The 26663-nt window shown below is 40.4% G+C and overlaps 1 protein-coding gene across 20 annotated transcripts in view; it reads right to left on the reverse strand.

Moving 5' to 3' along the window:
• The window catches only part of STAU1 (staufen double-stranded RNA binding protein 1), a 90381-nt gene that overhangs the window by 37737 nt on the left and 25981 nt on the right, over nt 1–26663 (reverse strand). For 4 of the 20 annotated variants that reach the window (XM_030839019.3, XM_030839018.3, XM_060285568.2 and 1 more), the window contains exons 1-6: nt 23484–23552; nt 12153–12218; nt 5784–6072; nt 3976–4100; nt 2380–2427; nt 746–950 (exon numbers count right to left, since the gene is read on the reverse strand). In XM_030839019.3, the coding sequence (XP_030694879.1) occupies nt 746–950; nt 2380–2427; nt 3976–4100; nt 5784–5988 (583 nt within the window). In that variant the 5' untranslated portion in view covers nt 5989–6072; nt 12153–12218; nt 23484–23552. Of the gene's footprint in view, nt 1–745; nt 951–2379; nt 2428–3975; nt 4101–5783; nt 6073–12152; nt 12219–23483; nt 23741–26663 lie in introns of those variants that run through there. The other 16 variants (XM_030839022.3, XM_030839020.3, XM_030839027.3 and 13 more) reach the window with 14 other exon arrangements.

Here is a 26663-nt window from a genome sequence, read left to right on the forward strand (position 1 = left end):
TTTACACAATTCAAATAGTGCATTTTAAGTAAGAGCAGCTCTGACCCATAAAATTTATCTGCAGTAGAGAATAAATTTAAAGAAAGAATACCACAAAGCAATCAAAAGCAACAAGAAAGGTGTGACCGAGATCTTTTGAGATCTTCCCAGATCATTCCCGAGTGCAAAGGGCCTGGAATGACTTCACGTACTGGAGCAATAACTCTCCTAAAACAGCCACTTCTACCTACAGCCTCCAGGTCAGTGGTTCTCAAGCTCCCGCCAGACACTCCTCTTTATCAGTATTCTCCCCAGTTGGGCCCTTGCTTGAAGAGATATTACCTACTGATTTGTATTTAAGAAACAAATATTTAAAATATTTTCTCATTCTTGTTAATGATCAGGAAACATAAAACTGATAATCAGGGGTTATGATCAACATGTTATAATCAATATGACCACACGGAGTTGAAGTGAGTTTAGCTAAAACCCACATTCTTGGCATCTATACAACCTTATCAAAAGAAAACATGTATTTTCATTAGGCTTTTCTAAAAATCTCGGAAATCATCTGGCGACATCCTTCACCGCCCACGACCACCTTTCCAGACCAGCAGGAGTGGAGGGACTGGAGCCTGGGAACCACTGCTTTAGAGTAAGGCTAAGACCTGAAAAGATAAGCATTTGCCACTGGTAGTGCAGACTCTGTGCTTTCAAAACCAACAAGTTAGTTAAGAAAGAATTCATATACATACTAAACAGATACCTCTAGACACACTTTTGAAAGGAACCTGTCTTGGCCCACGCATAATACCTGGATTCCTTCCTTCGCTACGAAAAGGGCGGACTATAGGTTTAGGAAATTTTGTTCCTTCCAAAGCTTTGGCAGCAGCTGTGTGTTGGGCTTTTTTAATACTAGTTCCTTCAGCTTCCCAGTGCTGATCTCCAAGTGTTAGCTGTACTGTAAACACCTACAAATGAAAATTGTGAGCTCTCAATTCATGAAACCTGATGTTGACTATAATATGTCACTTGGTCCTTGAACATAATTTATGGTCATGGTTTAAAAGGCCTGGTCATTATCTTGATAATTTATCCCTTCATCCCCTTTTTCGTTGTTTTTATAAACACAAAAAGATACACATATCATTGACTTGTACTGCATAGCACTCCATGAAAAAACTATGCTTTGAAAGATGGGGGTAAGTACAGAGATTAAAAAATGTTCTCTTATATATTAAAATATTAAATGCTGATGATTTGGAAGCCATCCAAATAGAAAATTGTCTTCCCATTATTTCTCATGGAAGAAACTTAGCAAACTTGATTTAGACACACAGTAGTACCTCATACAAATGAAGACAATATTTGTTTTGATGTTGTAATTTGTTTGTGGACGCTTGTCTGAAAACACAACCCCATTAGAACGAAAACTCAAATAAATTTGGGAATGTCAGCCAGGTTCGAAAATGTTGCCTTTTACTTTCCTAAGACTGCACTAGTCAGACACTGCTTCCACTTGCAGAAGCAAATCAGATTCATAGCAAGTAAAGATCTAAAAACGTTTCTGAACTCAATTCTAAGGAGGCAATCAAAACAGCTAATTCCGTCCTCAACAAATACTGACAATGGCAAGCCTCTTTCTTCCTTTTTAAGTATAAAGGTAACTCATGTGCACACTCCATTCGTAAAATTAGGTTACGTTAATCCGATCAGAACTGGACTAATACTCTATCAAAAAAAAAAAAAAAAACCATGACCCATCACAGCTCAGTGATTCTTTAACTTTGGTGTGCATCTGAAGAATAACCTGGGAAGCTTGGTAACATACACATGCCCAGGGATTTCGACTGAACAGCACCAGGGAAGCCCAAGCATGTGTATTTTTAACAAGCTCCCAAAGTGATTCTGATGCACTTCAACGTTTCAAACTCACTACTTTGGAGCTTTCATTCTTCTCATCTTCTTTATCACAGAATATCACTTTATTTCATTGACAAATAATTCACATGAGAAATGTCAATCTGAGTATGCCTAGGTCATTTAAATTTGGTGCCTAAAGGGATGGGGCCAACTTGCCTTATAGCTGATTTTTCTTATAGGTCTTAACTTCAGGATTCCCTCAGTGCACAGCTTCCACTAAAGGGGAAAAATTAAAGAATCCTTCATCCCCCTTGAAATATTAGGGGTCTCCTATATTTATGCTGCAGTTCATAAAGCTACTCACTTAAGCACCAATAGCATGAACTCAAAACCCTGGCTGGCATGAAAGGTCAAATGGCAGAAGAAGCCTGCAATCCTGTGCAATCCCTGAGTCATTTTTGTGATCCTTTCATGGAAAGACATTGAAGGGGAAAATGCTAAAAGATAGAAAACAGTTAATTTCATGATCAGTCTTGCCTTTCTCCAGGGCTGTCCCCGTCGGCGCTGCTGCCACTCTGCTGCCTTCTGTGTGGAGGGTTGGTAGTGAGGTTAGATCTTGGTTCAGACAATTAAAAGTACACCAGACCTCTGACTTTTTAAATAGTCTAACAATCATCTAGGAGGGAATAACTTTTCCTCTTTGAACAACTTGTAGGTAAAAAAAAAAAAAAATGCAGTTACAGATTGAACACACAGCCAAATTACCTAAAGTACTAAAGTTCAAGTGAGAAAGTACATATTTCCAAAAATATCAAAACAGTTAATAAAGGGAATCCCAAAGTTAAGATCTGCAAAAAAAATCCTGTAGAAGAAACAGAACAGTTATAAAAAATGGCTAATTGCCTTCTAAAGGTAAAGAAACATTTCAAATATAATTATGCTTTAGAATAATATTAAAACTAGCTTCATGTGAGTGGGAAATTTCTGTTTTTCTTAAATGCATAATTGCCTAATAATAATAAGTACCATTTCTCAAGCATTTACTATGTGCCAGACATTGTGCTCCACACTTTAATATATCTCACAATAGACTTATTTGGTAGGTATTATTATCCCCATTTTACAGATGAGAAAACTGAGGTTCAAAAAAAGTAGCAACTTGCCCAAGGTCACACAGCTAGTAAGAAGCTAAGATTCAAACCCAGATCTGTCTGACTCCAAAGGCAACTCACCTAACTGTGCTATCCTGTGGTGCCATTTATGATTGTGGTTGATGTTAATTTTAGTCAAATGAAAAGAGAAACCTGGTATCAGTCAAGGTTTGAGGTTTGCATGTCAAGAAAAATGAGGCATAAAGAGACAAATAACTCATCCTTATAAAAAGTATATCATCTTACTGCAAGGCTAGGATCAGAAACAGGAGGCCCAATTCCTTATGTCTCATACTACAGCTGCAAAAGATAAAGCCAGATATGCAAACATTTAAGTTCCAAGATGTACTGATACATTAGCACAGATATCAAACAAGCTTAAAAGACTGAACTCCTGAATAACAAATAGGAAAAATTCAAATTACAGTCAGTCTTTCATCCTCTAAGATGAGGGGAATGAGAAGGGTACCTGAAATCAGAGATAATCCAAAATACTCACTGGGAGACTAATTTTACCTCTCATATTCAAAACTTGTTATCTGATTGCCAACAAGTGGCAGAACTGATTTCCCATTCACCTCCTCTCCCTGCCCAGTCTAAGGTACACATGCACTTTCAAACAAGCAGGAAAGGAGCCAGAGGTAGGCAGAAGCCAGGAGGCCCAGAGCCTGGAAAACTCACAGGAAATCAATCACAGGTGCTTGGGAATTGTCTCTATTCAGAATGCTAAACAACCACACACTAACTGGAGTTTTAAAGGCCAAATATCCCCCAAAGAAGCACATCTTTTCTTTGACCCATTCTGCAAGGATGAAAAAAGAAGCGACTCGCCAACAATCTGTACTTTTGCGTCTCTTTAACACAACCTCAGCAGTTTGAAAATATATATATTTTGCATCACAGAACCACTTGCAACTGTATAAAAAGAAAGAAAACATTCCTAGTGGGTTATAAATGCACAAGCAGTATGGACAATATTTACCTTACAGTGAGCTGGACCTTGCTCACGCAAAAGCTTATACTCAGGTTGAATCTTGTTGAAACGGGCTAACTCATTCACAAGACACATTGGGGTTTTCTCTTTGGGGTGTGCCATGTTAGAAGGAACTGAAAAATAACGTAAGAGCATTGAAGTCAACTAGCAGTATTTAAGACTGCAGCTCTCCCAGGGATATGAAAAAAGAGGGAAAACAAGCTGAAGGTCTAAGGATTTAAAGCAGCAGTGATGCAATACTGCAAACCACACTGGGGGCACATATCTGAAGACACAGCTGGGATCTTTTCTGAACCAGTTGAAGCCAGGTAACCTAGGAGGGGGTGTGTCTTCAAAAGAGAGAGAATAGAAGTCAGAGGAATAACTAAACCATGGCAAGCACACAAGATTTGAAATCAGATGAAGCACTGCTATTATAACCAAGGGAATAACAAGGAGGTCTTTTGAGTAGAGACACACACACACACTGGTTACCGCAACAGCTGTCAGCTGTACCCTGTTCGTTATTTCATAAAAACTCAATATGCCAGTACCATTTCTCAAACCACGACTGTCCTTTTCCACACAGCTAACTTCTCATTCCTAGGGCGTCCTCTAGTCTTATCTCCAGAGGCTGCCATCCTCAGACCATATCCATTTCTGATAATTATAAGTAAAATAAAATGGCCTTTGTGGGTGGGAGTTTTATGAAGTCAAAAAAATGTGGATATAAGAACACATTAGAAGAAAAAGCAATAAATCCCAGAGGACTGAAATAGTCTGTGCCATTTCCTATTAAGATGGTATTCAAATGGCAAATATGGGGAACACTGAATCTCTAGGGGACCATGACAAGTCAAGAATGCTATTTGGTGAGCCGGTCCAAGGAAGTCTAGAGGTAGCAGCATGATAGATGCCATTCTGCCGAGAGTGGGACAAGCTAACACTCTAAGAACAGATTTACAAAGTAAAGGAAACGAGACGATGAAGGAAGAGGAGGAAATGCAAGGGAAACTGTCAGGCTTAAGGTTGAAAAGAATTTTTTATTAGGTGACTCTAGCATAGAGACACCTATGCTGACACCCCATTTAATTGGTTTTGCAACTTGGGGGAAGGGGAGGTTTGGGGAGCAGAATATTGTTTTTAGGGTTTTTTCCCCAGAGGTTTCAAGTTTTTCCTGATCAATGAGCACATTTATTTCATTTTTATTTTCCTAATATTTAAATTTGAATGCTTCTAAACTTATTTCTTTTTTAAAAATCTCTGCTTCTTTGTTCAACTTCTAACTGGTCCTCACTATGATTTCTTAGCCACCTCTGGAATCTCAATTTAAGCTTACTTATTCAAAATAAAAATTATCAAATGCGAACACACTCTTTTGCTTTCCAATAAATCTGCCTGCCCCCTTGCTTGGGAAAAATCTTATAGACATCCAAAAAGGAGGCTTACACCTACAAATCAATTCTGGGAAATAATGATAAAAGCAGAATTTTCCCATATAACAATGAATATCCAAAGTGGTATTTACTGTTCGATTCTTTCTGCCAGCTACCACTTTATAATAGACAAGGCTTTATAGTTTAGTTTCCAATTTTCTTTCTTACACTTTGAAATGGTCTGTCAAAGGCCTCCATCAACCCGATATACAACCAAGTGTGTTCTATATCTGGGATAAAGAAGCGTGGGTGGTATACTTTCTTCCGCTTCTTGAAGGTAAATGTGTGTGAGAGCTCCCTACATCTGCAATCTACTTATCAGATCAGAAAACAGGCTAAGAAAACATTTGAAACAGAAGACACTTGGAGTCATACGCTTACCTGCAGCTGCACTGGTGGATGTAATAGATGCAGAGGGTAAAGCAGAGTTTTGAATAGGTCTACCTGCATTTTCAGAGGGCAGAGAGCTAGTAGTAGAAGGAATACTCATCAAAGGCTGTGAGAGAAGAGACTGGTTCTTGTTCAGTATTTGGCTCCCTGAGAGAGCGGCAGATGGGTTCTGAACTTGCACTTGAACTTGAGACATGGTCACTTTCAACAAAAGTGAACAACTGCAGGTAAACAGCTTTCAGTGCAGGTTAATTCAGTGCTATGAAGTCTAAAGTTCTACCTGAAAGTTGTAAGGGAAAGAAAATAAAAAGATAAATTATAGAGGAGATATGTAATTGCCAATATTCAGTCAAAATTGGTGTCACCTACTCTAGTATGATAATGGCCCCGTTTAGTACGTAGCTATGTTGATGTATTAGAAATGTGTCTCTCCTTCGTATACAGTAAGGTTCACTAGCCTTGTAAATTTCTCAAAGTGTTTTTAAATGACTTACAATACCCACATGCCCTGCATGTTCATTTTACAAAGAGAATCAGCATGGTATGATAATATTTATTGTTGAATATTAAGAATTATAAACTATAGTTATATTCAAAAATGCAAATTAAAAAATATGAAGAGGTTTTCCATTGCATATGGGATATGGTAAAGGTTTCTGGTTTCAAATTGATAAGAAACTGAAAGCAAACTGGGTTTATAACACCATTAACAGGTGAATGTAAACACTGCTTCCATTTTAGGGCCATATGCTCAGATTGGCAACCTTAGAGCTTTCCTTTACATTGACTGAAGAAAGAGAAGAATTCCTCACTTTTCCTTTTTCTTTTTCCTTATGATGGTAAAAGATCTCTTTGTTTTCCTACAAGGTTTGTTTGAGATAGTCTCATTTATTTACAGATCCCAAACAAGAATTGCTGCACCCACATCAATGCTCATGATCCTGAGAAATCATCTGAATAGCAAAGAACATTCTATAGTATTTCTATCATTAAAAGCAAAAGCGGAGAAGATGAAGAAGAGAGGAACAGATTTCAGACAGATGATTTTACTAGCGTGGCTTGTAGGGGTAGAGCCTACGGAGCAGAGATTGTTTACTGCATCTTGTAAGTTCCAAAGGCATTAATCCTAAATACATTTAAATTTCTTCACAAGTCAAAAATAAGGACAGTTCTGCTCATTTTTATAGTCATAGTTCAAAAAGTTGAAAATGTTTAAGCAAATCAAAAGTACTCAAAAATAACCAGTAAGCAACAAGGAACAGAAAAAGCCAACCAAAGCAGAAGCCAGCAAGCTAACAAACTGGAAGTTCTATTATAGAGTAATTTTTGTTACTTTATTTTTTTTAAGTCTCAAAATGATTTTTAATTAACGCTGGACCTCTAGAAAGAGATGAATGACCAGAGCAATTAAGTTACTTGAGGAGTCCTGGCACACCCTCTCTTGTTGAAACAAAAAGGACTACAAAGTTCAAAACAAGACAAAAAACAAAAGCAAACCTCAGCTAAACTATGACTTTGGTTAATAGAGGCATAAACATTACCTTATACAACAAAATTCTCCAATACTGCAGTTGTTCCTTGCTTACTTTTGAAATCAGAACAAAATAACGGAGGAGATGCACTGAAGATCTAGGTAATGGTCTTAGCAGATAAGTTGCCAGTGTCAAGAAACAAGTCCAGAACCTTTCAGAAGTCAGCTATGACCCTGTTTCATTGTTCTTATTTCATTCAGCTGCCAAAATATAAACACTTCTCTCTCAATCTTCCCCCTCCTTCTTTTATTCACTCTCTCCCTCTCTTTCTGAACTCTGTCTTGAGGGCATTTTTCTAAAGAGTATACTCACAACTTCACAACACCAACCATAGGTCACAGGTCAAAACATAAGCCAAAAGCCAAAGTGTTTGCTCCACAGTCTACCTGCATCCAGAAGGAGCAACCCAACTCTGCCCTGGGTGGCTCTGGAGAGTCTGAGACTGAATGAACTAAATTTAGAAAGGGTGGGGCCCAAAGGGATCTCTTTTGGCTAACGTTCTCTACAGCAGGCCCACTGCCAGCATTTCCAGTCACAGACATAAATTCATAGGTTTTCTAGAAGTTGAGAAAGGGAACAAACAAGTTATTAATTAAAACTGCCCCAAAAATGTCAACCCCAGGTACACCTGGAGGAGTTATGTCTTTAAAACAACTGGTTGAAACCAGTAGCTCAGAACTGCAAATTAAAAAAATTTTAAACCCTCCTAATAAGGCTCTGTATTTTACAAATTTTTAATTTCCAATATGACCAATAAAAATTCAACAACCAGTACTCATTTTTAGTCATTTACTAATTTAACATTTCTACGTGTCTTTAAGCCTGAAAAGAGAATCTGAAGCAGTAGTTCTAAAGTGGGGGCAATTTTGCTCCCCAAAGACATTTGACAATATCTGGAGCCATTATTTGATTGTCATATTTGGGGGATGGCAGATCCTATCAGTATCTAGTGGGTAGAGGGGCAAGCATGCTATTTCTAGTACATATATAATACGAATCCACAAACTAAAATCTTACTAATGTATTAAGCTGTATTAAGCCAGGCAGCTATCATAGCTATAAATGGGGGGAAATATATGGTTTACTCACATAATTCAAAGAACAAATAAAGTTTTTCATTACTGATATCTATATAGTTCACAGAAGTATTCAGGGCAATCACAGAATTTCAGAGATATTACTTCTGTATAAATTTAGAACCTGTTGCTCAACAGTGCTCCATACTGAGATTAAATCCTTAAATGAAAACTTATCTTTTCCTTTACACCTGTCTTTAAGGATTGTTTTCCAACAGATAAATTAGGGACTTAGAAGAGATTAAAATGCTTTATTAGAATCTTCTTACAGAAGAACAATATTTCACACACAGTAAAATTAGGTTGAAAAGTTTGAAACACAGAGACTCCAGTTTTCCCCAGCGTTGGAAACACCTTGACTGTTAAGCCCGTGTTGTGCTATTTCCCTGCCTCCAGCACAGATGAGAACCTTTAATCTCCTGGGTTTTTTCCTATTTGAAGAGCTTGAGAAACCAACTCAAGAAAACATTTTCATCCTGTTCTCAAATCCTAAATTTGTGGAGTACATATAAGAACTACGACATTATAAGGGGTGAGATGATAATTATGGGTACCTCTATAAAAGCATTTTTTTTAATTGTACATGATGTGCTAAAAAGTGATCAGGCACAAAATGCATATTCCTAACTCAGCAATGAATCTACCAAGACTGGGCCATACTGAGTGCACAGTCTGAGAGATTTAATACACAAAAAGGCAGATCCTTCTAGAAACAGTTTACAGAAACACCTACAATACTACTTAGTCCTAACCATTTTCAACTAACAGATTGTTAAATTGTTGCAGTATGAAATACCTACTTCAGCAATTAGGGAAGATCATTTTTAATATCCAATTTTTATCAGGATTTACACATGACATAATGAAGTATCTATACTTTTGTGCAATCAACACATCATTCCCCTTTGTAATAAGTGATGTTTCCAAACAAGATGTGTTTTTTAAAAAACAGGAAGGGAGGGAGGGAGGGAGGGAGGGAGGGAAAAAGAAAGTCATCCCAATTCTGAACAAGCTTTTAAGATAGCCAAGACACTGCAAGAAATATCTCCCCTTCTCTTCTTTATTATATTTTATATAGTATGGGTACACAGATACAAAGGAATATTCCAGTTCCTCACCATGACAGAACATTAACAGTACCAACAGCAATTTTAGGATATATTTATTCACTATTCAACAAAAATTTATTAAGCATCTAGTACGTGTGAACCCTTTTATGGCAGATTGTACATTCTCAAGTGCTAGAAACTACTTGTTAAACTTTTCCTCAAAGACACAAGAAGAGCTCTTTAAGCAACCAACTGTACGTCTATTAATCTGTTCTCTATAGCTTCTGAGAGGCTTCACTCTCAGAGAAACTTTGTCAACAACAAAAAGTTAAGGAATAAACCACTTTTCCTATAAAAGCCTTGAAATACACCTAAAATACCCACGTCCTTCCCTTACATCCAACACTTACTTCCAAGATCCCTGTCCAATACATCTTTCTAGCTGCAATGTGGTTATGTTTTCTGCAAGTGAACTCACTCCCCCACCACCATACCACCCTACCTTCACCTCCCCCTACCAGCATCCACCATCTCCTGCCCCCTGGAAACAGCAATTCACTGACTCCAAATGTTATCCAAACACCTGCAGGCAGGGCAACCACAAGTACAGAAACATGGCAATCACTATCATCCTACATAATCATTTCCAAAAAGACAATGTCAACGTCAAGCAAATAATGTCCAACAGCAGGCCCATATATCAAATCACACAATAATAAAAGGTTCTTGAAAAGAAATATGACCAAACTACTTAAAAGAAAAAAAAAAAGACCACAATGTACTTGGTGCTCAAGAGAAAGACACAGAACAAAAAGCCATGATGAGGCACAATCACTCGCAAGACAATAAAATGAGCCAAAAATAATGCCTGGAAACAACCCAGACTGTTCAAGACCTTTGCATCCAATACAAGTGACTGATTGCAGGGCCAAGCAGGCAATGGAGGATTTTCTTTACACACAGATGTAACCATTAGGTGGTCCATTTAAAGAAATACTTCCTAAAGGAGAATTCACTATTGTTCATCATAGAAAAACCATCACACCATACTGTGCACTAAAGGGGAAAAAAAAAATTTACCTGTGCAGCCTAACAAGCTGAAAACCTTATTTTCTTTTCTAGGTTTGAAACGTTATCAAGTTCCCCTCCTCCCTTCCCTAGGAGAACTTCTTAAAAGTAAGTCAACACAAACACTTATTATTTTTGTAAATATGGAAGTTTGGGGTTTTTTTTTTTTGGCCATGCCGTGCAGCTTGCGGGATCTTAGGTACCCAAGCAGGGATTGAACCCAGACCCTCGGTAGTGAAAGTGCAGAGTTCTAACCACTGGACCGCCAGAGAATTCCCAAAATGGAAGTGTTTTTCAATCAAAATGAATATCTGTGTGTGATTTGCTGGTGATTGTTAAGAGTAATACTGTGGGACTTCCCTGGTGGCGCAGTGGTTGAGAGTCCGCCTGCCGATGCAGGGGACACGGGTTCGTGCCCTGGTCCAGGAAGATCCCACATGCCGCAGAGCGGCTGGGCCCGTGAGCCATGGCCGCTGAGCCTGCGCGTCCGGAGCCTGTGCTCCGCAACGGGAGAGGCCACAACAGTGAGAGGCCCGCGTACCGCAAAAAAAAAAAAAAAAAAAAAAAATTCTTGAATAAGAAGGGGCTTGGTTCAATACACTTAACTGTCTTTTCTTTCAAAGAAAAAAAATTGTAGTCTGTAGCCATGTGCCATCTACGTAGAAACCAGCCTGCCTGCTAAGTAGCAACAAACAATGTTAAATCATGTCAAACTTCTGAGTTGTGGCTTTCAGTTCTACTCCCAACTCAGATAGCAATTATATGCCCAACTCTTGCCAATCCACTGCTTGCTGCCTCAGTTTCCCCAAAGCAATCTGTAATAGGCTCTTTGACAAAGCCTCAGTTGTAGCAATCTGAGAGCTAAAACACTGAAGGAATCCTGAGGCACTGGTAACAGTTACTCAGTCCTTTGAAAAGAAAAGCATTATACAAATTCAGTGTGATGAGTGCAAATCCATTCCCCGAGCTTTGTATAACTTCTCTAAATTCCTTATGCATCAATTTCCTTATTCCCAAAGAAAGCAAGGGTTAACTTGTCTATTAATTACCACCTCAGAGATAGGGTATGATCATGTGCTTTCAGCCCTTAGAGGGAAAGTGCTAAAAAACACAAAGCAGTGTCAATGCTTGCAGTGTCCTGACAAAGGACTGTAAAATCCTGAACACTCTTACAGTAAAACTTTTTGGGTCCAGGCGATCACAAGCAGTCAGTGGTAAATGGAACTTGTTTTCATTCACAACAAAAAACAATGTGGAATTATTTCCACAAGTTTGAAAACCAGGTTTAACATAAGCAATCTGTGAAATCAAAGGCAAACTACAAAAGTTTCTATGACCAAGATGCTATTGACCAAGTTATGTTTAACAACACTTCAGTGGTAAATTTTCACGTCTCTACATTTAAAGTGTATGGCAGTGCTGGCTAGAAGGTTTTACATTCTTGCCAACAATTTTCCCTGTATTGACTTTCTAATTAAATCTCAAGAGTAAAAAGAAATCAAACTGCATAAAATTTCTTGTTTCTCTAATACTATAGCCAGAAGTAAAAGTCATTTTCCACACAAATCACTGAAGAATCCAAAAACATTACAGATTATGAACAGGCCTGAAATTACAGAGCCAAATTACGCGTACCTTAAAAACAAGCGCTCCAGCAACAATGTTGTTTTGGTTCAGAGAGGTTAAGTGGTTGGGAAACTCCTGGAAAATAAGAAACAGTAGCAGTTTACTAGAGTAGATCTTTTTCTGAAAATGAAGATATATATTGCTAAAGTTTTGGGGAAGCCTAAAATTTACAAGTAGGGAAGGAAGTTTCTGAAAGCATGATGTCATGGCTTGAAGCAGCACACTGTAGAGTCTACAAAAGAAACAAGTGCCTGGGAACTAACTGGGTAAAAAGTGCTTTGCAGAGACACAAACATATGAGACAGTAAAAATTTCCTTTTTAAATCTTAATTACTTCCTGCTAAGAGAACTATGAATACCTCGGAGTTAATTTTTTAGAAAGGAACTGGAGGGAACTTCCCGGCATTCCAATGGTTAGGACTCCATGCTTGCACTGCTGAGGGCGTGGGTTGAATCCCTGGTCGGGGAACTAAGATCCTGCAAGCTGCACAGCATGGCCAAAAAAAAAAGGAACTGGACATCATATACCATCCAATCACACAAGCCTGATTTTTAAATTTGCAGCCTTTAACTCCTGATTAAATATTTTATTCATAAATGTCCTTACCATATGCTTGGTGATGCAAATGCAATTACATGGGAAAATTTACAAAAAGGAACTTGTACATAAATATTCTTATATTAAACTGCAAAATATGAAAAAGCACATTACCTCTAGCAAATCCAAATCATAATCATTCTTTAGAACTGGATTTCAGATGACATAAGAGTTTAACTCTCAAACTCTCAGGTCTCATTTATCTAGAGGTGCCCCTTCTGTAAACTGGCAGTAGTCAGTAACAAATAGAATTCTTTACCTTGAGATGCTTTTTGTGTTTTTACAACATAAAGTAATTTTGCTCATTTCAATTTCACACTGCCACTGTGACTTAGTAAACAATAAAAAGTAGCTGTTCACTGTCCAAATAATTTCAGAAATAAAATTATGAGCCTTAATTGGTTCTACAGTATTTTAACAACCCAACTTCTTTCTGTAAACAGTACACTATACTAACAATTCTCCAATCTAGAACCCTATTGTTCCGCAATCTCACCCATTCAAAAGACTAGCATGAATGGAAAATGAAAAGGCCTCTGCACAGCCCAAACAAATGTCTAAGACCACTTAATAGAGGCCATGCCTTTTGCCAGTGCGGGCTTCCCTCAATTCAAGCTCATCTAAATCTATGCTGAACGCTTCTGGTAGGTTTGGTTATCTAGTTTTCTAGCCCAAGCCTGAAGTTAAAAAAATAAAATGTTAAAAAGGAGGTGCTAGAATCAGACAACAGTGAGAAACAACTGTTAACAACTTAACAGCAAAGAAAAAAAGGGGGAGGGAGGAGAAAAACATCAGTCTACAACGCCATGGATTTCAAACATCTCAACACAACACAGGTGATAGCTGAGATTCATATACACATTCACACTTCCATGAGCAAACTTTTTTTTTAATCCCCAACCATTTCCAAAGCCATCATGATTACTACCAGTGTATCTTTATACCACTTACTTACTCCAAGCAGCAGCAGAGAAGAAAGACTATGGGATAAGCCCAACTCCCTTTCTTTCCCACTCAAGAAGCACACTAGAACACAAGAGAGTGAATTAAATTCATTGTTTTATTCACTCAACAAATGATTCCTGAACACCTAATAAACAGCAGGCACTATTCTGTGCACTGGGGAGAGAGGAGTACACAAATAAGATGTAGTCTCTGTCCTCATGGAATTCACATTTGTATAGGAATAACCTTGACTCCAACACAAACTTAAATAAGTAATTCACAGTAGCATTTTAATTAGTAGTAACATCATTTATAATACACATTACCTCATAACTAAAGGAGACACAAAAGAACATAAAAGGTCCCCTGACTGCAAGACACTGATTTAGGATAAGGGCAAACAAGCCATGACATGGCTGTGTGGGTGACGTAGAGAAAACTCTCGACTGGGGATTTGAGTTTGGGTGCCAACTCAGGTGCTCAGCTGAACTACCCTGAGCAAGTTACTCTGTAGACTTCAACCTTTTAATATATCAAATAGGGTTACCACCACCAATTTCATATGATTAACAAACAATAATCATATTATTCTTGGGTGGATGAACTGGTAATGTAGGTGAAATGCTTATAAACTACGACAAAGTTAGCTAATAAACATCACTTTCTTAGGGTACACAGTAACCAATATTATAAAATAATATTAATAAATTATGTTCAAAACACACTATTTAAGAAAGAAAAAAAAATGTAGCAAACTTAAGAAGAACCTCGTCCCCTCCAAAAAAATTTTTTTACTTTATACTTTTTTATGTTTGGTGCTTAATAAATTCTGAGTTAACAGGGAAATAGTTCCTTGGCAGTCGTCCTCTAAATGTTTCAGACTGTAAAGGTTCACTCTACTACAAACCAAAAGGAAACTTATTTGCCTGACTACATTTGACTGTCATCTAGGTAAAGGGTCATGGAGCCTCAATGAGCAGGTTAAACTGCGCAACAAAGAACGTAAGCCTCCAAGAATAATCAGACTTATCATTACATATAAATTATCTACTAACAGAGGAAAGGACTGCCTTGCATTTTGTACCAAATCACAATGGCACCGGCCGACAATGGTCCTATTCGTATCAGGATGGAATCTGCAAGGGTAGAAAATTCATGTCTTAATTTTAATCTACAGAAAGCATGGACTTCAAAAGAGCAAAAATGTGCGAGAATCAGACAAGATCTAGGTAGATCATAAAGCTCATGCCTGAGAGGAGCTAATATAGTAACACCTTAAGAAGCATTATCTGCTCATTTCATTCCCAGAAAAGACACATTTCCAACACCTTTTCATGATTAATGAGACACACTTATGCCTTGGTTGAGGTTAAACACAGAATGGAAACTCATATACCAAATCCAAACTCATAACCCCAAATCCAAAGGCACATTAAATTTCAGTGAACTAGCCTTTTAAGACTAGCCATAAGGGTTGCCCTGATAGCGCAGTGGTTAAGAATCTGCCTGCCAATGCAGGGGACACGGGTTTGATCCCTGGTCGGGGAAGATCCCACATGCCGCAGAGCAACTAAGCCCACGCACCCCAGAGCCCACGTGCCGCAACTACTGAAGGCCGCATGCCTAGAGCCACCACAGTGAGACGCCCACGCACCGCAATGAAGAGTAGCCCCCTCCTGACACAACTAGAGAAAGCCGGCGCACAGCAACAAAGACCCAAAGCAGCCAAAAATAAACAAATAAAATTTTTTAAAAATGGCTGGAAAGCAAAGAGGGCAACAACCCTATAAAGTTAATTAGAGGCTTAGTTAACTCATTTCCAGTAAAGCAGAATAATATAATTCTAAAGAAACTAAGTTTCAGACTTCCCTGGTGGCGCAATGGCTAAGAATCTGCCTGCCAATGCAGGGGACACAGGTTCGAGCTCTGGTCCGGGAAGATCCCACATGCCACGGAGCAACTAAGCGGGTGCACCACAACTACTGAGCCTGCACTCTAGAGCCTGTGAGCCACAACTACTGAGCCCGCAAGGCACAACTACTGAGCCCACACGCCTAGAGCCCATGCTCCACAAGAACAGAAACCACCGCAATAAGCCCACGCACCGCAACAAAGAGTAGCCCCCGCTCACCGCAACTAGAGAAAGCTCGCGCACAGCAACAAAGACCCAACGCAGCCAAATAAATTAAATAAATAAATAAATAAATTTATATATTAAAAATAAAAAACTGATTTTCTTGGCAACAACCTTGTCTACAGTTAATAAATCATTTTCAATAAACTTCATGAAGGATTATAGCAATAATTTAGGGGACAGCATCCTTCAACACAAAGGCTAATGAAACATCCTCATCCCCATTTACCTCTAAGGCCCACCCCCAACCTTTGAAACAGCTTAAAAGTTTTAGTTTAATTTGACTACAGTAATCTGTCACAACAAACAAAAGGAAACTGAAAATCTTCCAACTATTTCAAGGAAATCATGAACAGCATTCATTTGAAAGACTGAGTACTACCGAGCCAGACTTTTTTCCAAATTGGTCTGAAGTCCTAGTGAACAAAATTCATCCTAACTGTGGTGGGTGGGAGAACTGGGGAGAAAGCACTGGTGACACCCAGAATAAATTACTCTAAACAAAAAGCACCTGAGAATAATTAGAGACGTGTTGTGCTTCAGTGGAAAGAGCTCAGGACCCCACTCCAGTTACTTGGCCTCCCAGATGGGCCTCAGCACCTCAGCTATTATGACCCTTCCTTTGCAAAGACGTTGGGGAGTAACAGAAATACAACACAAAGCGTCCACTTCAACCTCTGGCACAAAGGAAGAGCTCGGTGAACAGCAGCTTTTATATTATTAGATAAATTCAATCTGACCTTTCAGATTCCTTTGCTCCATCAAATAACTCTCACCCTGTAATCCTAACCTGGCACATGGTAAGAGCTTAATAAATAGTAGCAAATATTATTATCCAGCAGATTCACTGATCCTGTCCTCAGTCACATATAAACATCTACAAATATAAACTTAATAGTTACACACCACTTGTAAAAAAAACATTTTAAATGGGAATAGAGGACATGCTGACTAAAATCAACCCACACTCACTGGGCAACCAATTTTAACGCTACTTCAAATATAGAGACAATCTGATGAGCAATCATTTTCATTTTGGGAAAAGACCCCAGGGCACTTAAATAGATTTTCTTAGACTTTGTAGTCCAGCAGACATTTCAAAAAGCCTCTAGGACAATTATGACCTCTCTATTATAATACAATTATCTGTTTTGCTTCCATTACTGTTATAAACTCACAAAGTCATCACATTTTTCCAAATTAGATTCCAGATTAAACAGAAGCAGATGGGATACAGATTTAATATTTAGAAGACTAATTCTTAATTGAAAGCAAACACATTCTTGGATAGATTTTTCTACTTTTCCTTTCAGTAAATTACTCTGAGGGACCCCCTGAATATATTCCTTTAACAAATAATTGAACATGTGTTATTCCAGAAAATATAATTAAGTCTGAAGAGAATTTGTTTCTACCTCCATTTATCTGGTGACATAAATCACTTAACATCAACCTTATTCACTACTATAGGAATGTAAATATTTTAAAAAGTAAATAAGCTATTTGCAGTAATTTCCTCATTTTACCATTTTATTAAAATAAATAATTCTCTTTGGTAAAGTTTTTTAGTTCAGAGCATTAAGCTGTCAGCAAAACATATCCAAGCCATCCATCTAGTGGCATTTGTTAAGATCAACATAGCTGCATATTTATAATCTTATTATCTCCTTATGTGAGAAGAAAGGATTTGATCAACATTATTCCAACTTCATAATACGTGATTCGTAGGTAAGCACAGCTTGGTGCAAAAAGTTCTTTAAACAATTTCCTTTAAAAAGCAAAGAGTTCTGGGACTTCCCTGGTGGTCCAGTGGTTAAGACTCGGTGCTTCCACTGCAGGGGGCACAGGTTTGATCCCTAGTCAGGGAAGTTCCACATGCCTCAGGACGCAGCATGAATGAATGAATGGATAAATAGATAAATATAGATAAATAAATAAATAGGTAAATAAACAGATAAATAGATGAATAAATAGATATATAAATAGATAAGTAAAGATAAATAAACAAATATATAGATACATAAATAAACGAATAAATAAAATTTAAAAAATAAAATAAATAGCAAAGAGTTCTGTAATCAAAGTAAAATTGGAAACAAAAGTCAACAAAGCTCTTGGCTTTTAAAGATCTAGGAATACCTTGTAGAACTGTCTCACTTTTAAAATTAACTGTGGGGCTTCCCTGGTGGCGCAGTGGTTGAGAGTCCGCCTGCCGATGCAGGGGACACGGGTTCGTGCCCCGGTCCGGGAAGATCCAACATGCCGCGGAGCAGCTGGGCCCGTGAGCCATGGCCGCTGAGCCTGCGCGTCCGGAGCCTGTTGCTCCGCAACGGGAGAGGCCACAACAGTGAGAGGCCCGCGTACCGCAAAAAAAAAAAAAAAAAAAAAAATTACCTGTGATGCAGGCTTCCCTGGTGACACAGTGGTTAAGAATCCGCCTGCCAATGCAGGGGACACGGGTTCGAGCCCTGGTCCGGGAAGATCCCACATGCCGCGGAGCAACTAAGCCCGTGCGCCATGGCTGCTGGGCCTGCGCTCTAGGGCCCGTGAGCCACAACTACTGAAGCACACGTGCCTGGAGCCTGTGCTCCGCGACAAGAGAAGCCACTGCAATGAGAAGCCCGCGCACAGCAACGAAGACCCAATGCAGCCCAAAATTAATTAATTAATTAATTATTTAAAAAAAAGGATGTTAAAAAAAGTTACAAAAAATAAATAAAATTAACTGTGGTAGATATGCATGCTGTGTGCTAATGTTATAATGTACTTGGAAATGTATCGAACAATAGAATGGATTAATGAATTAAAAGAGATGGACAGATGGAACAGACATGTAATAAAGTAAATACAGTAAAATAATGGCAGAAAGTAGGTGGTAAACATAGAAGTGTACACTGAAATTCTTTAAACTTTCTTATGTGTGTGAAATTTTTCATAACAAAATGTTGGGGGAAAATAACCATAGCAAATAACATGTCTTCTCATGGTTCAACCTCTAACCTACAAATTATATTTTTGGAATGGCATAAATAAAACCTGGTCAAAATCAAGCATTTACGGAAAAGCTCATGCAGAAAATTACACCAGAAGCATTTTAACCACAAAGGTCTCTGTCACAAGAAGTTAATTTAAAACAATCTGTTATAGGTCTAGTGTGAAACAAAAATCTGTCATAAAATTCTCTAAACATTTTTTGAGGTTAATTTGTGCTTTTATTTGCCAGTATAACTTAACTACAGTGGCCTGCAAACTTTTTTGACCTAAAAAATACATTTTACATGACAATCCAACAAACACACACATATATAATATACATACATATATATGTAAGTGAAAAAAAAGTTCTCTAAACATTTTTGAAGGCCACAAAATCCTATTCTGAGAGAAATAAAGCAACTCCAAAAGCTCTCATCTGAGGGGATAGAATTTATATTTCCCCAAATTGAGCAAATGTTTGTCACTAAGTATGACATCAAGTATGATCCAGTTTGGAGGTTCATAAACAAGGCTCCTAGAATTTTGATTTATGACATTCTACAGAAAGATACATTTTTCATGAAAGTTCCATCTTTATGCTGGTGAATTTCACTCTTTCTTACTCCATGAGTAAAAAGGCATCAGAGAAAACTGTCCCACAAGCTGAGACCCACTCTGTGCCGCCTTACATTGTCACTGTCATATTGGGGAGAAGCTGTGGATGAAGCAGCACAGTGCAGCCCCATGTTTAATGATCACACCCAGAACGTTAATGGGTTAGACTTCAAGAACTGGGGGCGGGGGGGAGTTCCATGCCTCATGCTCATTTCTAAACTTAAGATAATCTGTATATAAATAGGCTTTCTGGCTGAATCTTAGAGCACTTTAGTCTGAACAAACTGTATTAACGGTAACAATTCCAAATACTTAAAAGTTTTACTGAAAGCCTACTGGGAAGCACTGAGCATTTTTTAAAATAAAGTACATATTGTGTCCTTTCTTAGATGCCAAATTGGTTGGGGGTTTTTTTCCCCCTAATGTTAAGAGGTATGCATATCCCTCCTCATCTCCCAAGTTGTAATAACTAAAACATAAGTTAACTGTAACTGATCAAGCTCAAAAGTAAACCTACACAAATGAAATGATGACATTACAGGTCTACGAGTTGAAAACTGTTCATGACCAGAAATTTCAAAAGTAACAATGACAAACATAATATTCCTGTCAACTTCCATTCTAGGAGAGATCTCTTTTTAGATGAGAAAGAAAAATATGATCATTTATGCTGTGAATTCATTCATATTTACAAAATTGGTTTGTAAATACAGCAGATTGGGGGGGGCGGTCTTTAGAAAATAATTCTACAACACTTTTGAAATCAAATATCTTTTGCTTGGGCTTCCCTGGTGGCACAGTGGTTGAGAGTCCGCCTGCCGATGCAGGGGGCGTGGGTTCGTGCCCCGGTCCGGGAAGATCCCACATGCCGCAGAGCGGCTGGGCCCGTGAGCCATGGCCGCTGAGCCTGCGCGTCCGGAGCCTGTGCTCCGCAACAGGAGAGGCCACAACAGTGAGAGGCCCGCGTACCGCTTAAAAAAAAAAAAAAAAAAAATCTTTTGCTTAATTCTTAACCTAAAGTGACAGCAGTATATTTACACAAATACTGTAAAGAAACTTTACAAGTTTCATTATGAACTATTAACTGTATTTTAACACAAAGGTATTCTCCATCAAAAGTGGTTTCATTTTATAGGTAAAGGTAAACTGGAACAATCTCTTTGCCAAATATCTCAGTTCTCAAGTTAAAATTGATGACATTTTGCTAGAATTAAACTTTAGGTAATAATCATCTCCACAGACCAATGACTTCATCATTTAAAAATATCTTAGCTTTCCATGCAGTAGAATACACGAGACAAAAATAATGAAATAGATCTGTGCTGAAATGGGAAGCTGCCCATGATATAGGAAATTAAAAAGTTCCAGGAAATTAAAAAAAAAAAAGTGGTTTCATAGGTAGGCCTCCACCAAACAGGATTAGGTATATCTGTATTTCTGATTGCTCCTCAATTATAGTCATTAATAGCTCAAAAATTGTTGCTCTTGTACACAAAGAAGCAAGGCAGCATCCTGGATATGACTTTGAGGGGGATGAGGATATTTTTTTCTGCTGTAATCATGCATAAACAGAGATAAGAAGCCCCACAAAGCAAACAAAATGAGAACTATGATTCCACTAAAAGTAATTTTGCGACAGATTATGAGCCTGGGGCAACCTGGCAGAATTATATGATATTCAGGATTTATGTCAAAATAACCCAGTTTGGGGGAGGGAGTACTACATGAAACAAGATTGACCTTGGCTATGCGTTAATAATTATCAAATCTGAGTAACCAGTTCAGGGGGGGTTCTCTATACTATTCGACTTTTGTATGTTTTCCATGAGAGAAAGTTGTTCAAAATTAGATTATTGACTGAAATGTTAAAACATCATTTCCCTAACACTACTGTTTTTGATATGGCAGAAGACATGCTTTGTACTGCTTCTACAGCTGTTTGCTTAGGTGTTTTTAGAGTCATCCAAACGAAGACTTTAAACTATTTCTTGATGGTAACACTGTGTCAGAAAATTCCAGGAAAATGTAAAAACAGGGAGGCCACTTTGCATCCTGTGTGTTGCTGAGAGATGAGTGTAAATCAAAAGAGTTTAAATTTAGTAAGGAAATTTACTACCTAAAACAATGCTATGACACAGGAGGATCAGTCAGTAGAGCAAACACACACTCCTTCCTCTTTTGTAAATTTGAACCTCCATAAATTGAATTTCCTTAATGAAGAGTACACCTATACAACTAAGAACAGAATTAAAACAAACTCAGGGGCTTCCCTGGTGGCGCAGTGGTTAAGAATCCGCCTGCCAATGCAGGGGACATGGGTTCGAGCCCTGGTCCAGGAAGATCCCACATGCTGCAGAGCAACTAAGCCCGTGTGCCACAACTACTGAGCCTGCGCTCTAGGGCCCGCGAGCCACAACTACTGAACCCGCGTGCCACAACTACTGAAGCCCGTGCTCCGCAACAAGACAAGCCACCGCAATGAGAAGCCTTCACACCTCAACAAAGAGTAGCCCCCGCTAGCCGCAACTAGAGAAAGCCTGCACGCAGCAACGAAGACCCAACACAGCAAAAAACAAATTAAATAAATTTTAAAAAATAAAATTAAAAACAAAAAAACTCAGTATCTTTAAATAATGTTTTAAAAATCCCACCTGTCACCAGGATGACTGAAACTACCCCCTCTACAATCCCACTGTATTTTTAGTTTTTACTTCAAGCTGCAATGTAATCTACTGAATACATTTGGTAAGCACACTGATTCCTGAAAGTCCAAAATCAACCAAAAATCTGGTCTAACTCTTTTTCCACCACCCTCTAAACAATTAAAGCTACAAGCAGGAAGAGTGACCTTAAAAACGTCCCCACAGCAAGAGAACAGAGGCAGAACAGACTGAAGCACACATCTTCGCCCGAACAGAAGAAAACTTCCACATAAGCAATACTGCGACACGGAGGTGGGGCAAGGGCTTAAAAGGAAAGTCGGCCAACGGGGACGGAGGGAATAAAAGCAAAGCTGCCGTGAGAAAAAGTCAAAAGTTAGAAATGCAGCGGCAAAAAAAAAGACAACTTTTCCAGCTCCGTACACCCTCCCTCCAGAGCCTGACACACAGCAAGTGCTCCAGAAAGGTTTGCTAAACTCAAGGAAACTTTCCCAGAAATGGAAAGACAACAAGAAGCGGATGACGGCAGGAAAATGGACAGGTTGCTCATACGGAGGGAGCTGGTGAAAATCCTGCAGTTGACTCAGCGGAGGACGTGGAAATAGCAACACTATCTTTTACAGACTGCCTACTTACAGAGTGTCCCAATTAAACGTACGCCCCTTTCAGCTGTTAACAACCCAAAACAATGCCCCGGCGCTGGCGGTGGGCAAAACGCTGAATGCTTCGGCCCCTAAAGAAACCCAAACGGCTAGGTAGGTCAACTTTGGTCCACTCTACCCATTAAGTTATACCTTAATATCATGCTAATAAATTATGCAGACGGTTTATTGGGACACGCTGTGCGTCTGGCACTCTGATAAGCGCTTTATACGCCCCATTTCACTGAACCTTAACAGCCTTCAGAGGCAGGGACGGCATTAGCCCCTTTTTCTAACCAAAACACAAAGACTTCAAGTGACTTGCCTAAAGAGACTGCGCTGGGATTTGCACCCGCGCTGGACACCTGGGCCGTGTGCGTAACTATAACGCTACAGGCCCGGCTGGGGAGATTTAAGTGCTCCGGCCCGCAGGGACTTGAAGCGGGGATCCCCCGCCCCGCCCCCGCCCCGGGAATAACTTCGGCATCGCAGCGCAATCAGAGGAATGAGGAAAGGCGGCGTGGCACCTGTTTCTGGGCCCAGCAAGGGGTGGAGGAGCTAGGGACGCCCAAGGTCCAGGCCGCTGGGCGCCCCGAGGCGGGTGGCGCGGGAGAACCCGCCTCCTCCGGGAAGGCCCCGCGGGCGGGAGAGAAGCCCGGGGAAAAAGGCCGAGCGCGCGGGCCCGCCGAGGCCTAAACCCCGCCCGCCACCCACCTCCCAGCGGCCACGGCGCCCGCGCGGGCCCCGCCAGGCCTGGCCCTGCCGCCTCACCTGGCTGCTGCCCCGAACTCGTCTCCCGGCCGGCAGTCCTGGGCGGCGGCGGAGGTGACGGCGAGGAGGGGAAGGAGGAAGGAAGAGGAGGAAGGGACGGCGGGAGGGAAGAGGCGGAGTGGCCGCGGAGGAGGCGGGCGCCGCCGGGCCGGGGGCTAGAGGGAGGGGGAGCCGAGCCAGACGCGGCCGCTACCGGCACAAACACTGAACAGCCGCTCGGGCGCCCGCAGCCCGGCAGGAAGTGACGGGGGAGGGGCCTGCGCCCGCCCCCGGCCCCCGCCCGCCTCCATGCCCAGCCCCACCCGCGGCCCGGACCACAAGTCCCGGCGGGCCCTGCGGCGACGCCTGCGCTCGCAAAGGCACGCCGGGAGCCGGGCTAACCCTCGTTGGTCCCGCCTGAGCCTCCTAGGCCAGCCTTTTGGGCCCCGAGGCCTGCTGGGAGTTGTAGTTCTACTGGGAGTTGCAGTTCTACTGGGAGTTGCAGGCTGCCCGCTAGACGCGGACGCTGGGTCTTCCTTCTTTTCTCCTTCCGCTTCGTTCTTCCCTTTTTCCCTTTCCCTATTCCTCTTCTCCGGCCTTTGTTACTCCTTTCTCTCCTTCCCTCAATTGCTCCTTTCGTAAGTGTTTATTAAACGCCCACTACTTGCAAAGCACTGCTCGCAGAGCTGAGAACATAGTGGTGATCAAACAGACAAAAATCCCTGCCCTCATGGAACTTAGGTTCTAGTGAGGGTGAAACAATAAAATCAGTAACTTTTATAGTGAGTTAAAAGGCAAGAAGTGCCAGATTGCTATTTCTTTCACCCAGTTCTAGATAAACTAAGTAGTTTTTTGTAGCCCTCTTATATGACAGGTTGAGGTTTGGGCGTGGGGAATGTTGACCCTCTAGAATCACACTCAGCAAAGAATTATACACGCATTGTGGTAGGTTCAGGGAACAGTGAGTGAAGGGACTGCAGATGTCCAGGCAAGCTCTCTCTTGCTCACTCTAGGACTGCTTCCCCACTATTTAAAAATAGTTTCTCTATCTCTCAATATCTCTCAATTTAACTCCTGCTCAATCTTCCTTGCCAAGGCTATATAGTTTAATTTGCATAAGTTCATGATATGAAATGTGTGGCTGACGGGGCCACTCCAAACAGTGCTTTGGGACCTTGCCCCAGCCTTGGAGGACTCCCTTCTCTGGACCAGGCAGGCCTCCTTACTTCGCTCCTTATAAAATACATTGAGACTGAATTTCAGGACACCAAAAACAGTCAAAGGAATTTCACTGTCCATTGAGTGCCAGTCTAAGACAGTACTAAGCAACATTCAGATATTGTCCAGCCCTCTGCTAAAGGTGAATTTTCTTCTTTCTATCTTCCAAGCAATCTGGATCCCATAGGTCGCTGGGGTGAAGGAGCAGACACAGAGGGGTTTCCCTAAACCCAAAGCTGAGGTCCCTGCACAATCAGACAATCTCTTCAAAGGTTTAAAGGTAGAAGGGGGTGTTCTGACCCATTTTACTATCACCCTTGGGCACCCAAGTGATGGGCCTATGACTTCTAGTCTCAACTTTCTTCCCTCCTTCCATATATTGAGGGGAGATCTCTCTTTTCCTTCTCTAAGCCAGTCTTTGGATTTTATCCTGTGACTTGGGCCTCAACACAGCTGGGCCTTAGTTTTCCTCTTAGTTAAACGGGAAAAACAATTTCCTGTTTTATCCAGGGGTCATGAGAATTAGTAGAGTTCGATGACACCCTGTCTCAACTTCCCCATCTAAAGAGTGATAGGACGCTCCTTAGTGAAGTCCTCAGTGTGCTGCTCTGAGCAACCAAGGCTACTACATGCTCTTGGTTTTTTTGTTTTTTGTTTTTGGCTGCTCCTCGCAGCACGCAGGATCATAGTTCACCGACCAGGGATTGAACCTGTGCCCCCTGCAGTGGAAGCATGGAGTCCTCACCACTGGACCTCCAGGGAATTCCCTACCTGCTCTTGTTAGTGACTGATCACCCGTCATCCTAGGGAATCACTTGTTCTCAGAGCACTGCCTTCCCCTCCCTCTCCCATTCCCTGGTAACCGCTGATCTTTGAACTGTGTCCTGCAGTTTTGCCCTTCCCAGAATGTCATATAGTTGGAATCATGCAGATTGGCTTGTTTCACTTAGTAATATGCATTGCATGTATGTGGCCTTCATGTCTTTTCTTTTCTCTTCTTTTACTTTTTTTTTTGGCCGCAACGCACAGTTTGTGGGATCTCAGTTCATCAAGCAGGGATTGAACCCAGGCCATGGCAGTGAGAGCGCCGAGTCCTAACCACTGGACTGCCAGGGAACTCCTGCCTCCATGCCTTCTCATGGCTTCATAGCTCATTTCTTTTTCTGTTTTTTTAACAGACACATTAACTAACAAGAAGCATAATCTTTAGATAAAAATCAACTTCTCACAGGGTTTTTATGAGCTTTGCATGTTCCATTCCTTATTACAAACACATATATAATTTATCTTCTGGCAAGGAACACACAGGATTTAGTGTAACTTAATGGTCACAATATCTTACTTCCATCTGCTTCCTAAAGAAAAATAAATAATTCCTAAAAAATAATTATTATTTTATTATTAAGCAAGAGTCAAGAAGCATTCTGGCCCTTGGAATAGATTTTGACTGACAGTCTCTAGGTACAAATAGAGAAAAACAAATCCAAGTGACCCGCTCCTGAACCACAGCCAGCCCACGGCTAACCTATGCCTCAGTTAAATACAATTTCTTGGTTACACAAAGTAAGAGTTCAGCGTTCTCAGATAACAAGGAGTATTAAATCTTCAGGTGGTGGTTGTTTTTCTTTTCTCTCCTTTTCTTTCTTCTGGGTTTTTACTTTTAATTAGTTGCTATCACTTTAACATACACATAATAATCTGGGTTTGTGTCATCTCCTTAAAAATGAGGCAGGGACTTCCCTGGTGATGCAGTGGTTAAGAATCCACCTGCTAATGCAGGAGACACAGGTTCCAGCCCTGGTCCGGGAAGATCCCACATGCCGTCGAGCAACTAAGCACGTGAGCCACAACTACTGAGCCCGCATGCCACAACTACTGAAGCTCACGTGCCTAGAGCCCGTGCTCCACAACAAGAGAAGCCACTGCAATGAGAAGCCCTTGCGCCACAACTAGAGAAAGCCCGCATGCAGCAACGAAGACCCA

Source organism: Globicephala melas, chromosome 15 (genome assembly GCF_963455315.2).
Source record: "Globicephala melas chromosome 15, mGloMel1.2, whole genome shotgun sequence".
NCBI classification, from domain to species: domain Eukaryota; kingdom Metazoa; phylum Chordata; class Mammalia; order Artiodactyla; family Delphinidae; genus Globicephala; species Globicephala melas.